The sequence below is a fragment of the Falco peregrinus genome, chromosome 5, assembly GCF_023634155.1.
Source record: "Falco peregrinus isolate bFalPer1 chromosome 5, bFalPer1.pri, whole genome shotgun sequence".
Lineage (NCBI taxonomy): Eukaryota > Metazoa > Chordata > Aves > Falconiformes > Falconidae > Falco > Falco peregrinus.
Genome location: NC_073725.1, coordinates 105375736 through 105392563, shown reverse-complemented (window position 1 = coordinate 105392563; position 16828 = coordinate 105375736). Strand labels below are relative to the sequence as shown.

At 35.6% G+C, this 16828-nt stretch overlaps 1 protein-coding gene across 4 annotated transcripts in view; it reads right to left on the bottom strand.

Moving 5' to 3' along the window:
• Positions 1–16828, bottom strand: part of ERC2 (ELKS/RAB6-interacting/CAST family member 2) — a 521406-nt gene that overhangs the window by 429893 nt on the left and 74685 nt on the right. For all 4 annotated transcript variants that reach the window (XM_027794617.2, XM_027794625.2, XM_055806739.1 and 1 more), the window contains one exon: positions 16408–16824. In XM_027794617.2, coding sequence (XP_027650418.1) covers positions 16408–16824 — 417 coding nt within the window. The remainder of the gene's footprint in view (positions 1–16407; positions 16825–16828) is intronic.

The following is a 16828-nucleotide window of genomic DNA, read 5'->3' as shown; positions in this document are numbered from 1 at the left end:
CTACAATGGTACACTTCTAAACAACATTTAGATTCTACTTCCTTTGTGAGAAAGCTCTCCTGAGAGACCTCTACAAAAGAAAAAAAGTTAGTTGTGGCATGTATGTGTAACTGCACTACAAAATCAGGAAAAATCTCCAATACAAGTTTGTTCACCGTTATGTTATTTGCTCAAGCTACAAAAACCTCCACAGGCATGTTCTACATAGGGCCAAAAAAAGTGAAGAATCAAAGTTGCATCTTAGGGAATGATCAGTATAGTAATTCCCTAGAATACTGTAATTCTTCATCAAATTGGATGTTTATTGGATGACAGCAAAGACAACTGAACAGGCAGTATATTGAGTGTTCTCATCTGACACTTCCACAATCAACTGTAAACAGTAAAATGTTGAATTACTCATATTTAGGACAGACAAACATCAGGAATGATGTAGTCTATGAGTCTTAAGACACAGAAGAATAACATGTTTTTGAGTGAAAATACTGGGGTTTTGGGTGGTAGCCCCTTCACCATAATTTTGAAACAAGAAATACTGGAGCCATGAGATGCCCTGTGTCTCACAGGTGCCTTAAGCTGCAAAATTCAGTGGCTCTATTCAGTGCTGCTCACACTCAAGATCTTGCTAAAAACTTCCTAACAATTTAAATAACCTTAAGTAGCTCCCTCATATGCTATCATAGTTCACCTGTACACTTGATCAACTCGTGATAATTGCATTTCACTATAAAAAATGATTATAGTTGTCAGCCATTTAACAGTAAACTTTTCTTTCAAAAAGGTGCAATTACACCCCCTAGTAATCTTTTCAATACTGCTGTAAACTGTTGCTTTATTACATTGCTCACCACAAATTTGAAAGGAAAAAAAAGTTTGAGGCATTCCCTGTTCCTATTACGCCAGTGTGCTATGTATACTGATACAAGAAACAATGATGTATATACATCAAACAACAGTTTGCCATAGAACTTAAAACTAGTTTGTTTGTGGTCTTTTATGTTATTTACTTTCCTGGTTTTTTAGATGAGGTATAGTTTTAACCACATTACAGAATGGAGGCTTTCTGTACTAAAAAAGTGAAGCACTGAAAATATCAAGAGTTGAGAGATCTGTTTAGAAACAGCAAAGTTTTCTTGATGTGTAGCAGTTAGGCCAAAAAATCTTGAAGGAGCAAGGGTACAAGCAAAATTCTGATTTATCTGTCTTTTTTTGCCTTCCCTCCTCAGTCTGTTTTTTCTTACCTCCCCAATGGTCACTAGTTGCTCAACATGTTCTGTCTCTTGTTAAAAGAATTTCAGAACCAGACCCGGTATTGCATATAATCTCTGCTATTAGTTACAAGTTATTTAAGAAAATCTTCAGTATTTTAAGTAAATTATAGATTCTAAAACTAAAAAAATTAGGAAGGCTTATTGTGTAATCTGTAAAAGTACCTTCATTTGAAGGTTTTTTATATATTTAAGAGGAAAAAATGCATCTTTTTTGCTGTTTTGAGTAAAGTCCCAACTATTCCCTCTCAAAAACCACAATTTTTGTCTACTACACAAAGATAATAAAGAAACAGTATTTCATGCAGATGAGAGATTAGATTTTGAATAGAAGATTTATATTTACAATTCACACCAGAATTAATAAGAAATTAGCTTTTTTAAAAAAATCTTATTGCATCTTATTATTTCATTTTATTATATTTATATAGCCTTCTCATGTAATGTCAGGTACTTTTATTTTACATAATGGAAGTAATTATAGGAAGTATTTCATATATTCCCGAAGGGTATATGTTTATATAGGCTTTCATGTCAGAGGGTCCAAAATGCGTCACAAACTATGTGATGCAGAGGCAGCTACGTATGTCCTGCCTTTGGCTTCTTCAGTATGGTTACATATTACCATGCCATTAAAAAGGCAAGAAAACCATCTGAGTAAGCTAAGAATTGAAAGCCTATCTTGAAATGCAGCAAGGCATGTCAGCATGACTTGAGATGTTTTCCACCATCCACCTTCTGGGTCCCAATCACATAGTATCTGTGTAGAAGTGTGTCTTGGCAGTTGGGGTATGACAGTACATACCACAGTGAAACTCTAATCCACTCAAAAGAGTAAAATGAAGTCTTAGTTTGCTTTTACTTTTTTAAAATCATAGTAAATCACAAACCATGACTAACACGTTGGAACCGAATCGCACTAATACCTTCAGAACGAATTCCTGATTTCACTTTTTCTGTAAAGAGCCGCACTGTACTTTTTAGTCTGCTTGCTTTGATTCTTAGATGCAGCTATTATAAACTGCATTCAGTTTAAAGACTACTGTCAAAAAAATCTCTGTGAAATTGCCTTTCCATCGACTTTACAGGGAGATAGTCCTCCTCTTAATTCTATCATTGTAAAATGAGCGATAAAAAATAACAAATAGGGTGCGATCATCTGCGAAAATCAGAACGGAAACCAATCCTCATTGCCGACTGCCATCTAGTGACCAAAGCAACCCCACAGCCGTTGCAGGAAGGATGTGACCCCATCAAGTCACACACCGGCTGTTTTTTAGGATTTATTTAGACACCCTATCCCATTTCTCCCCCCGCGCCCGCCCCCCCCCCCCCCCCCTTTGTTTTTTTTAAGGGGAGATATTACATTTGAAACCGTAGAATGACAAAGTTTCTCATCTCTGACAGGCTACTTTTGCTGTAGACGATAGTACCTCACTTGAAGGCCACAGCAACTCATAGGACATTCTTAAGTGACAAGAATAATTTGAATGTTTGACCTGGAAGTCTGTATTTTCATAAACCTCACAGTGCATATCCATGAAAACGCCCATCTGCAGAGGTCTAACTATTCCAGAAGAAACAAAGTAAGGTGCATGTAAATGGAGAAGTGGTGTCTGGGAATGGTGCTGGGCATTCAGGAAATAGGCAGCATTTATAATAAAGTTAACTACTAATTTTTCTCAGTTCTCATTACAAATCTCCATGTGTCGTTTGTGATATAAGGAGAGGAGAGATTAGATCTTGCTCCCTATGCTATACCATTTTACACAATATTCACTAGGACTATTCATACAAGCATGCACACAGTTCTACTGAGCTTTAAGTGAGGCCTATCGTATTCCCATTATAATTCAAAATACCAACATTAGAACTATTCAGGAGATACTTTTTCAAATCTTCATTTTTAAACAAACTGTACAATTAGATTCTGATCAATAGTTTAAACGAGCATCTTGAAAGACATTGCAGAATCAGAAGCCAACAGAAAAAGTAAACCATTAAGTACTCTCTGGTTAGTGAGTTAAATAGCAGTTGTTTTGTAATCTACTGCCAACTTAAAAAGGAATAACGTTTTAAAAAGCAAAAAGAACAGACAAAAGTATACTCAGCTCTTGGAATATCATGTAGCTTTTTTTCCTTAATCTCTACTCTTTGACAAAGAGGACATATGAAAATAGAATATGCTGTTCTTCCATGCCTCCAGTTTTCATAGCTCAGTCCCTCAAGGTAAACACAAAAAGTTTTATGCAACCTTTCTTCTCACGTGAATAACGCTGCGAACAGCATAATCACAATAGCTGTATAGTAATTTCTAACATAAATTTTAATATGTAAAGCTTACATAACATTCCATTAGTTATTTGTTCATTTAACACGGTAAAAAATGCCTGAAACCTCTTCTACATTAACCAGATCTACAGACTTACAGAACTCAATCATGCTTTGGAAGCATGGCAGGAACAATGCATCTTTTCTATTTTGTTGGCACAAATATACTTCTTTTTTGAAGTATGGCACTTCAGCTCCCACGTAAGTGGAATATGTTGTCAACAACTGGTGAAGAAGCATGAAGTATCACACTAAAGACAACCAAAACCAAATCATTTGAACTGTAATTTGACTTACTCTCCATATAACTACCACAGAAAATGCATTACTTCATTACCAAACAATTGCTTCTTGCCAAAAGCAATCATGCAGAACAGGCTGATTCTTATGGGTTATCTATATTTGCAATTAAGCAATTTCACTTGAAGAGAAACCTGAACTCAGTTAACCTTTAATCTTAAAATATCTGAATAGCACCAATAGTCACAAAAAGTTATGCGGCAAAGAAGGACACAAGTTAATAACACCTTTTTTCCCCCCAGTACTTTCAGACATCTAGCAAACAATAGACCATTTCTCGTTCAGCATCTGAAGACCACTGCTTTAGTTAATAAAACTTGTAAAAATTTCAGCTGATAATGAAAAAGTAGAAAATTAACTCACTATTTGCAGGAAATTCCTCAAAAGATACCATGAACTGAGAAATTACACAAGTTATCCTTCTAAAGATCACGTGTTTAGAGGATATTTTTTTCAACGTTTATTTTTGTGTCAAATAATGAGCCAAAGAAAAAAAAACCCACAACATTCAGCTTATATCCATTGTTATAAATCTAAACAGATACATGTATTTTTGAAAATACATTTATATTCTGGGAAATAAAAGATGTCAAGAGCCAAAGCCAGTTAAAGCACTTGACTGAAGAAATATAGCTATTACCTAGTAAAAGATGAAAATAACGCATTCTACAAATGCATTCACAGTGTGTGAAGTGCATTCCCTTCAGTAAGATGTCCCTTTACTAACCCCATATGGAACACTCACATTAAATACTTTTTTGAAGTGAATTAGGAATCAGATTGCCAGTACAGCAGAGCAACAGGAGCATAAAAATTTCAGTATTGGAGGAATACAGTAGGCAGAACTCAGTGATACATAACTATGAAGAACCTGTTTGCAATTACCAAGTATAGCAGTGAGTTGACTAAGCATTTTTCTCTATGCCAATTATTAGATTATTTTTCTTCTTCTGAATTATATTGAGTGGAACTTGGACTACATACAAAAATCTTCCAGTATCATCAGACTAGGAGAGAACACAAACTGTGTATTTAAACATAATACATTCAAGTAAGTTGTATAAAAAGCAGAGCAATAAAGAACATACTAGATATACCCCTTATACCTCCTCAGAGTAGGAAACACTACAATTTTGTTACCCAAAAAACCCCTGGTATTTCATTACAGTCTATAATAGGGTATTGCATATGTACTTCTCTTTCAGTAATTACAGAAGCATGTCTGATTCACACTTCCACAGATCATATATCATTTCTATTTATCACTTCATTTCCTCCAAGAAGAACTATGAAGCGTTATTAAAAGACCAGCAGGAATATTGCTCGATGCTTTTGCATGAAAGCGGAAGGAACAGGCAAGGGCCCAAAACATACAGATATGTGTAACAGTAAGTAGTCCCTTGAGATCATGCAACTGCCTACATCAATACCGTTCTTAATCTTGGAAACAACAGCCCACAAGAACACACAGAACCAGTAACTATTCTGAATACATTCATTATACATAAATGGTTCTGAAAAGTCTGGGCGGTTTTGTTTGTTTTCTAAAGCTTTACGATTCAGGGAGAAGAAACCTTTAAGAGCAACCAAAATACTTCTATATATGAGTGTGATGACATAAATGTTGCTAAATGGAGATAAGCCAAGCAGGTGAAGAAATCAGGTCCATCTACAGAAAAGCTACAGTGAACTACTTTCTCTCAACCAGTTACCAAGCAGTAATCAAGTCTGGATTCATTTATTCTTTAGGATGTAATCCTATTCACCTTAAGTCACTCAATTAATCCCATTGACCTCATTTGACTCATGAAAAAACACAAACAGGATTTGGTCCTCAGTACTTTGAAAAATACCCAGAGTTTTGGTGGAAATGTCTTTCAGAGGACATTGGGGTTATTCATCAATATTTTTACCACATCTTTATAGTGAGATAGGATATATTTATACTTACTATCAAATTTTATATTTGCAAGTAAATATATCGAGAGCTTTATAATCATGTTGGACTATCAGGCTCAAGCTGTCAACAGGAAAAAAAACCCTGACCTATAATCAAGATTATCTCACAAGCCAATGAATACATATATAAAATTAGGATACGATCAGGCTATTAGTGACTAGCTAAATTCTAGTCCCACGAGATCAAAGGCTATGTGTTCTTCCTGAAGAAAGGCGCCAGACTGTTTCAACAAGAAATCTGCATCTCTTCACTAAACCAGAAAGCTTGTTTCATTAAATGGTTTAATCTAAGATTACACTTTTCCTTCATCAAACTGAGTTTCAGGTGAAACTTCAGGAAGAGTTTACATTATTAGCCATATTCTACAGCCTATAATACACTCCCAATTCTACCACTAAGATAGGCCATGCACATACAAAAACAAAACTCACGTTGCAACACAGTTTAAGATATGTAAAAGGAAAAAGATTAGCAAATGAAAACTGTTGGGTTTGGGGTTTTTTTGGGGGGGGGGATGGCAGGAGGGCTTAAAAGATGATAAAACACATTTTCTTCATTTGGTTCTTTACATCCACACAAAGAAAAAAATGTGTACATACGCATACACACATATGTGTATATAGTCTCTAGCAGGGGGCTAGCCTTGCCATTTTCTGGAAGTGAAGCCTGTATGACTACAACACCTGGGTTTTTAGTCCAGGTAAAATGCTGCATGGTTCCTAGGACAAAGGAGACTCAACTTAGCTAAAACCTGTTATGTGCTAAAATGGCAGTTTTGTTTTAGAAGACTAGCCCTGAAAATGGCAAAACAGGGTTAGCTAACCTTATTCTGCTCTTGGAGCTATTGAAGTATAAAGGATTTTATTTGAGTATAATGGATTTAGAACAGTGAGTGTTCTTCAACCTGTTATTTTAGAAAACCTTCATTTTCCACTACAGAGTTCTAAGGTTTTCTTGTGAGATGATGCAGGAGGTGGTAAGTAAAAGAGATGCCAGTTTACAGCAACTTTAACAATAACTTAAATTACTCAGATTCTCAGTGTCTTCTTCCAATATTCTTCTGGAAATATTCGTACAGTGGGAAAGCACTGTTATGATAAAAATATTCAACAGTAGCTTTCGTTTAAAACGGATGATAGAATAATTTTTCAGACTGATGTTCCTTCTGGGGTGTTATAAGACAATATATCTGGAATAAAAAAGTTGGTTCCAGTTTGAGATCCACCTCATAAATACATTTCCAATTCCTTATGCCTGCTGGATGAAGGTCAGTCATTTTAAATTGCAGTAAAGGGTTGCTACTGTAACTCTTGCTTAGTAAGGTCTTAAATTCTTCATAATGTTTTTAAGTAGGAAGACAGCACCTGCCATAAGAGACCATATCATTAACTAATGATCTTATATCCTGACCTAAACATTGTCCAACAGCTATTGCCCCAAAAGGAAGCTGAAAAAAAACCCAGTACATTCAGTCAGTTGTACCTCAATATGAAATGCAGGTAGGAGCCAGCAAAAGTAGGACAGATTATTTGCATGTGTCCAGTGTAAGCAGAAGGTTAGAAGGATGTGGTTCGATTAAGTTCATTAGTTTGAGAAGTATGAACAATCATTCAGCATGAGTAAGAGCCCACTTGACTGTCGTCTTATTTCTTTGACTTCATCCTGAAAACCCCCTTTTTTTTTTTTTCACTCTATAAGGAATAGCCTAGAACCTGCATTAATACTATGTAATTAATGCTATGTAATCAGGTCTACGCTTCTTTTATTAGAAAATATGCCAGCATGATCTTACAAGACTATGAAAGACAGTAAATAACAGAAATAAAATAGAAAGGAAAGGCATTTCAGCATATTAGATCTTCCCCTCAAGAGAAAACCTTTTGTTGCATCTCAAGCTATCAAATGTTAAGGTTGTATGCTCTTGCCCACACCTGGAATTTAACTGATCCCCATGAATTTTCAAAATGCATAAAATACTGACTGCTTTGCACTGGGCAGAACTGGTCACCTGATAAACTCTCCGGGTCTAGCTGGCTTGTAACAGAGAGCTTGCAAGGAACAGTGCTACTGCTAGAAATCTCACATCTAACATCAACTCTTCCACCTCAAGCACACAGCTCATCTTAAATTAACAACTGAAAATGCTCTTACCCAGGGCCTACGCTTCACACAGTTATCAGCACTACCCTTTTGCTAAGCCTTATAATTTCCAGCTGTCTTCTCCTTAAGGTGATTCGACCGCAGTTGCTTACAGCATTTTCCAGTTGCTCATATTTTAAACAAAACTTGTTCAACACATTAGCATGTTAATATACATTCCTCTATTTTAAATGCAAATCTTTTAATAAAGACACTCCTTTTTCAGCTACCGCAGTTCCATTTACATAGTGGACTAAAATGAACAATAGCGGTCAGGGAATGTACATGGAACTCATGCAGATCCTTCCCCCTGCTTCATTACTGATTTTCTGGGAAGACCTGGGCAGTTTGCTGACTTACCTTTTGCTTCATGTTCCTCATCTATAGAAGAAGAGTATTACACTAAGACAGCCACTGAGAGATAATTTGTTAAAAATATACTGTGAGGCATGCAAAGATTATCAGCAACATGGAACATGGACAGATCGGTATTTTTTTTACATTTAGCACGCTGAAGTTCTGGAAGACACATTCATGCTCTTCTGTGAAGTATGTCCTTAATTTTGAGTTGACTGATCCCAGTGAGATGCAAGAGGTAATCACTGTGTATGATAAGCTATATATATAATAAAAGTACATCTTAAATATATTGGTGCTTTGTTTTGGTTTGTGTATTTCGTTTTTTAATTTCCAATGATGTTTCTTTTATCTATTTTCATTGTATTTTATAAAAACAACATAGAACCACTCACTTTACCTTATTAGAGTCTCAAAAAAAAAAAAGTTGAAATATGACTTCTCCCTGAAGTGATCAAATATTAGGAAACACTGCTTCTATCATATAGCACTGTCTAGGTGTCAACTTTGGGCAGAGCAACTAAGGAGATGCATAACTCGCAATCCAGTTCCATTTCAGTAGGAGTGGCAAATTTCTGCATATTCTCTGACAATTTTTTTCTTTTCCTAGTGACTGTTCTAAGGAAAGTCTTAGCCATGGATTATCTAATGGGAACAGAATTAGTAAATGAAAATAATTCTAAAATAAATGTTGAAGATAGCACGTAATATGACCAAATGACTTTCAAATGCACTTCTCAGCATAATAAAGTGTGTTGTGAGCATAACTTCTGTGGGATTTATGATCTGTGTCTTGTATCTCCTCAGCCCAATAAGGTTCCTCAACAACTCTGGGCAATCTATTCTATGGATTAACTACTCTCTGGATGCATCTTCGTGCACTTAGGAGAATCTAAAGCAGAAAAGTATACAGAGGAATTCAACAGTAACCAATTCCCCTATTCCCCACAAATTCAGCTCTAATTCTTTCTCTGAAAATACATCAACACGTCAGAGCTGTGAGTCACGTGCATAAGCTCTTGTTATTCGTATGGACAAGAAGATGAAGCTAAACAAAATTAATTACGTAATAGAATAATGAAGTTATTACGACAGAGATGAGTAGCAGCATGCTTACAGAACGGAGACTTTAAAATAGAAGATGAAAGGAAACAAACCCTCTGACAGAAGCGAAAATAGCTCATTTTTCTCCATTTCATTATTGGCTAGTCCCTAAAATGTTTACATGCAGCCTGAAAGTTGTAAGTGGGTGAACTAAGAAAACAACCCTGCAAAAGTGTTATTTCCACAACTGGGGACAACATTAGTTTTATAGCAATTCAAGACAGTCCCCAGATTACCTTCTGAAGGGTGCACTTTCCAGGAACGCTGGCAGGATCAACACTTATAGCCTCTATTTAAAGGTATAGAAAACCCAGTTTATTCATGAATCTCTGATTTCTCTCCCTTTTTCTAAAACAATTTATTTAGTTGCTACCCTGAGACATGTCAGTTTGAAACTGACAGTTTTTTCATATTCTGGATTCCAAACTACTGATGGTGATGTCATGAAGAGCAATCCTGTCTTTAAAGAAACCGATTTCTAAATGAACAAAGCTTTCTAATCCTCCACGTGGAGTTATAAAAACTACTGTAACCAAGCACTCTGGCAAGAGTATCATGGAACATAACAAAATCTGAATGGGCTATATTAGAAGTAGTAACTGTTCTCCAGAGCATAATCAGGTTCTGTCTACTTTCTCATGTCTGGAGTGACTGCCAACATTGCAAAGTCCTTCTGTATACTTAAGGGGTCACCTTAAAAACATATATTACTATTGATATTTTGAGAGAAAGTAATTGTCTTTATAGCAACTGATAAGATTAATATTTTGAGCTGAGCCAGGAGAAATAAAAGGAAAGAGGCACTAATGAACCTAATAAAGAGGTTCAGTCTAGAATGGTTGTTAATCTATATAACTAACTTCAGGGAAGAAACGTTTGGTGTCGATAAAGCATTTCCTTAGTAAATTACTACTGGCTCCAGTGTAAGACATTTACAGTAAACACCAAAAGTCTGCAAAGCATCTGTTCTGTTCACAGTGGAAGAAGGAACTTTGCTCCATTAATAACTTTAAAGACATGCAATAACTAATTCACGATGGCAGTTCAAATCCTATCAGCAGCCTTCGTTATTTGACCAAGCTGAGTTCAAAGATAGAGCAAGTTTTTAAAAACCCTTGAAAGTTTAGAAGTACACTTTAAATTATAATAAGAAGCTGTGTTCTTCTTTCTACTAAATATAAAAAAGCTGTAGCTTTAAACCATGTGCAACAACATTATTTTAAAAATACATGCAAGGTAAGAGTCAAAATGTGTATATAAAATCCTATATGATCTCAGATTCTGTTTTAGTCAAATTGTATGTTATATAGAGAGGGCATGTGTAATATACATGTATGTATATATAATAAAATACTTGCTGGAATTTTAACATTTGACTTTACTAGATATTTAGTGGGACTTTGCCTAAGGCAAGTTTTTAATAGCAATAATAAAAAAATACTTAATGGTACTTAGGGTAAATAATGTGTGGTCACTATGTTTAAAAAAGTAATACCAAACATCTGTGCTAGATTTCCACAAGATAAAATCCCCATATTACCTACAGTCCTCCCAAAGTTATAGAGAAACAAATGTTTATTTAAAATTTTAGAAGAGACATGTGATAACCAATTTAGGAACTTAAAGGCAAGCATCTTGTGTTTTCTGATAGGAATGTATATTTAGCAACCTTCATGATATTTAATTCTGAATATGAAGAATGCCATGATATGACATTATGACTGCAAGACAGATTTTCAACCATTAATACAATTACAGGGAGATTACCCAGCCCAAGAACAACCTTTTTTCATACATGTATGTATTTGCAAAGACCACTTTGTTCCATACAAGACACCTTATTCCCTTACCAAAGTAAATGCTGTATCATTTTGTCTCAGATAGTATCAATAAAATTCAACTACCTTTGAAAAACATTAACAAAAATATTCAAGTGAGGTTAGTTAGATACAGACACAGGATTCAGTCTAACTCAGTGATGGAAAAGTGCAAACTGGGCACTTCTCAGAAACCATGGAAAAGAGCTCAACATTCTCTCCTCAATAGCCTGCATCTCCAAAATTGAAGCAGAAACACATGCTCACACTTTTTGCTAATCAAAGTTTTATTTTTTCTTTCTTGCTTTGCATATCAGCAACTAAGGAAACTTTTCTTATAACTATTGCAAAGCTGGCAATCTAGCTATCCTTGTGAAAGCTTATTGCCTAGATTTTAAATTCCTTAATACATTGGAAGAAATCTAAACCCATTTTTTGCATACCTTATTTCCCAATATTTTAACGAACCTTACCGACACTGACATTCTTTTCTACTCCTGTGAAAGAGCAGGATTCCAACTTCACTTAAGTGCCCTCCGCCTGTATAGTAAGCCTCAAATTTGCCATTCCTAAGACCTTCAAATACAAAACTTGAGTAAACCTGTCATCACAAGTTTGCCTCTGGGGAACAAAGTTTAAAGATGTAGATGACTGCATACTGCAGAACAGTACAGTCTTTGAGGGCCAGTTAGTTAACACACCAAAGTCAGTCCAAATCTGCTATGAATATGAAAACAAGGGAAAAAATGGGTTGTTTTATTTTCCAAAGTTGATCCTATGCCTCTGATACACTAGCTGTGTGTATTTCTGCTTCCTGTACCTTCTCAAAGCAATATAATCTAAGGCCTAGAGAAATTCCAGACCTTTGAAGGCAGCTGTATTATAAAGTTCTGCTACAACTATTCACAGAAAAAAAGAATCAATGGCTTAAGACAGAGAATTTTTTTCATGATTCTTGGATATTTGGCAAATTATTTTGAACCAAACCAGTAGGATATTGGTTTCTGGTAACATATGTTTAACATGAAATGGGGAGAAAATTAATGAGAAACATTTCATAATTGACAAAGTGGTAGAGACTGAAGGGCAAGAAAAGTTCTTTCTCTCTAGCTAGTTAAGTAAACTTTGAAAAATGTTACTAGCTAGACAAACGGAGCTCTGGAATAACAAAGAACATATCCCTTACTATTCAATTCCTAGTGTGATCAGTGCTTGGAGGGTGCACGTTAAGTAGATAGAATTGACAGCCACTGGAGACTCGCTGAGTGTGTAGAAGAGGCTATCCTTAACTGCCAATATTTCACAACCAGTTTCTTCAGCTTCTTTCACATCATGTTAGTTTAATTGTCTGGTTTGGTCAAAATTCCACCCACCAATGACCATCAATAACAAAATCAGTTTCCTCTGCTTCTCATCCATTAGGTTTCTATTCCACCATTTGAGAGATCTAAAAGACTGTGAATGAACAAGAAAGACTACGGATTCCAGCTTTGGCACTATTTTAAAGAACAAAGAAATGAACAGCGTAAGGGAAAAAGGTATGGTTGCATTAGAGGAAAATGTGTTCAAAAGCTCAGCAAAATACACTGAAAACTTGGCCTTTCTTCAGCTAGGATTTAAAAGGTAACAGGATGGTACACAGTTATATTTCAAGAACTGAAAAACTTCAGATTGAATGTATTTTTAAACTAAATACCAACTCCATAGCTTATGAGAAGTTGATTTAGATATGCCTTTTAACAAAGTGTTGAGGCTGTAGAAGATCAGTAGTCTTCCATTATTTTTTCCATATTCCACTTTTTCCCCCATAGATAGCACTCTTTCCACTGGAGACTACAGCAGAATCTATCACTGCATGGGTAAATTGACACACTAGAAAACTCAGTTCTTTGAATAGCTTAATTTGCTGCTACAAAGAAGTTTATCTTCCTTAACTTGCAGTGGCAGAAAGTCAAATAGCAGAGCCAATTTAAAAAAAAAAAAAAAAAGAAGCAAGTGTTCAGGATTTTATCAAACAGTACGTTACACATGAAAACCTACTAGTTTCTCAGAAATATAGTCAACACACGAGCTCTATACTCCAACCTGTAAAAATACAGAAAGCAGAATATTTTAGATGAAATTCTAAAATGACAAACATTTTTTAAAAAATATAGAAAGATTAACACAATTTGACTCAATACTAAGTAATTCATGAATGGAATTAATTAAAAATGTATCCAAGTTCCAGTTTTCTTTTAAAGCATTCTCTTGAGGGAAAAAAAAAAAAATCCAGTAACTCTGCAAGGTCATTTAGACAGTTAGGATGAAAACTTACAAACACTAGTAAAAAAAAAAAAATATCAATCCACTGAGAAGACTACTGCAGAAGATTCAACACAGTCATTCCTGGTTTTTATCACGTTGGAAAACTGTATTATGCATGATGAAGACTACATGCAGTGACAGCAATTCAAATCAGCACTGCAGAATGACAAGAACTCTACCAAGCTACACATGCAGATCAAAAGTTGGTCCATTTGGACTTCTAACAAAGGATAGAACTATATAGAATATCTGATATTCCCTCAAAGCATGCAGACAGCTTCCCACAACAAGACATCAAAAGACAAAATTTGAACCTCAGAACATTTTCCAAGAGCTCAATCAAAAAATCAAACACAGATTCCTGGAAAAACAAGCAGGCATCTACTAAACATTTAGTTTCTAAAGAGTTCATACACCCTACACTTTGTTCCTCCAAGCTCCCCACAACAAACTTCAAATACACAAAGGAAAAAAAAAAAAAAACCAACAGAAAAAAAAAATTAAATACCATATGTAACAGGAAGAGAGCTGGAGAGACAAACTTCTTCCAAAGCCCAGAATTTTTATATTAGCAAGGATACTGTTCACCAAAATCTCCACATCACTAGATAGTTCAGGCCAATCTGACAAGGAGAGATTCCAGACAACAGACCTAGTAGATTTTTAAACCTTGACCAGCTACCAATGTCTTCAAGACATATCAGCATGTCATAAGCAGCAACTCCAATAAATCCCATTCTGTACTTGCATCACTCCAGACAAAAGACAGTCTCTATTATCCTCATACAAACTGAGGGAGAAATAATTTTTCTCCTGGCCCCTGAGGGTAACCTGAGGAGAAATCTGAAATATAAAATTAATTCAATATAAATATAGAAGAAACATGCACAGCCTGTAGGTAGCAATATGATCTCCTTTCAGTATTCCTTGGACTAATCAATAAATTGGATGCCCAAGGACTTGACTTGGAAGCTTGTATTTTATCTATTTTTTAAGCTCTATTTAGTTCTATTTCTCTCACTACTCTTAACTACTGTGCTAAATACAAACCTTCAAATTTCTGCTGCAAATTTATTCATGTCCAATACATACCCAAATTAGGACTGGCAAAGTGATACTGGTGCAACAGGTGAAATACAATCACATAACAAAACAAATAATAAACAGAAATCATCCATCCTTGAAACAGACTGCATGTACTGCTCCAGGAATAGCAGATCTAATTCCATAAACTTGTCTGCTGGTTTACAGAACTTCTCCCACAATCCTCCTTCATCACAAACTCAGTATTATTAACTCCTTGCAGAACTCCTTTCAGGATCCATTGACTTTCAGACTTTGTTAATGGGTGGCACTACTTTTTAATTAAAATTCTGCCTGTAAAAAGATTCAGGTTTCACACTCTAACAAGAAAACTTAACCAAAAAGTATCATTGTGCCTTGCAAATTTTCCAGCTTCCAAGGTTCGGATGGGCCACAGATACCATTGAGTCCTCAATACATATTGTATGTTAAAGACACACAAAAAAAAAAAAGGGGGGGGGGGGGTGTGTTGAAAACAAAACCTAAAGAAGCCATATGCTAAATATAAGAGAATTTGTCCATATCAAAAGAAAATATTTTGACAACATTCTATAGATGTAAATAGCTGTTCTTAATCTCTAGCATCCGCATGTGTGTGTGTGTGTGTGGGGGGGGGGGGGGGGGGGTTTGAAAACAAAACCTAAAGAAGCCATATGCTAAATATAAGAGAATTTGTCCATATCAAAAGAAAATATTTTGACAACATTCTATAGATGTAAATAGCTGTTCTTAATCTCTAGCATCCGCATGTTCAGTGATATACAGGAGACAATAATAGTTTTCTGTGCTCTTGTACTAATTTTATTCACATTTTGATATATCCAGCAATATGGCATTTAGCTAGACTGGAAGTTCAATCAGACTACATTTACCAAATTTCTAAGGAAACAGAAAGGTTTCTCCTGTTTTCCCTTGCGTGGGTAGCTTGCACGCTACCTCCCTGCAGCTGCCAACCTTCTTAGCAGGAAGCAACAGGGTCTGTCTGAGGAAGCCCACAAGGCTTGTTTGCCTGACACTTGTCACACGATAATGACGATGGGCTGCTGGGATGCAGAGGGGCAGCTGGGCTTGACACCAAGCCAGATTTTCTTTGAACTGTATGTACAATTCAATCATCCTAAATCCAGTCTTAAAAATGCATTCGCAAGTGATATGGGCAGCTGGTGTGGATGGGCTTGGGATCAAATTAAGGATAAGATACAGTGCAGCCATCACTCCAATGTTTTAATGTGGCAACATTATGTGGTATATTTACCTAAAAAGTCAGGGTACCACACATGAAAATTTATTAGAAATGCACATAGGCAGAAACCTTTGTTTATATGGAAGGCAAAGCATTCTAAAAAACTCATTTCAAACACAAGGGGTATGAAATCAAACACAAAAGTAGCATGCAGTCACGACTATTTAGTTTATAGCAGCAGCAGGGGTTACTTCCCTCTTCAATAGTTCTGGTCTTCGTTTGCCAAACACTGATTTGTTCAAAATACAAAGAATATAGAAACTACACAAAGCAACAATGTCAGAGATAAGCCCTGATTACTTTTCTTCCATAATTTCTTATACTTGCTTTCAAATATTATACAGTCCTGTTGTGTATTTATTACAGATGCAAAACAAATGTATGCTATTTTTTATGAAAAAAATGAGAGCAGTAAAAAACTGAGATACTCTATATTTCTAAAACTGCAAAAAGTACTTTGACAATATCTTTTAAACAAATAAATTAGTTTTTCTTTACCTCTCTAAGATGCATGTTTTCCTTCTCCTTCTGATCTAAAATCACTTCTAAATGATTAACCTGAGATTCAGCCTCTGCCATCCTTCGAGTTCTCTCATTGTCATCTTCCATTCCTTTAGATGGCAAACCTTTACTCTGCAACATTTCCAGCAGCTTTTTTATTGATTCATCTCTGGCATTTAGTGTTTGCTTTTGTGTTTCAATCCTAAGCTCCATCTCTTCTAGCGTTTTTCTCAACAGGAAGAGCTCTTTAGCTTGTCTATCATGTTCTGCTTGAAGTCTTCGAAAATTCTCCTCTGTGAGCTCAATGGTAAAATGCTCAGCCCCTCTGTTTCCACTTTCTTGCTGCAGAAGATGGTTAAGGTCTCTCTGGGTTCTAAGCTCATCTTGCAGTGCCTGGATTGTCATTTGCAGATGCTGC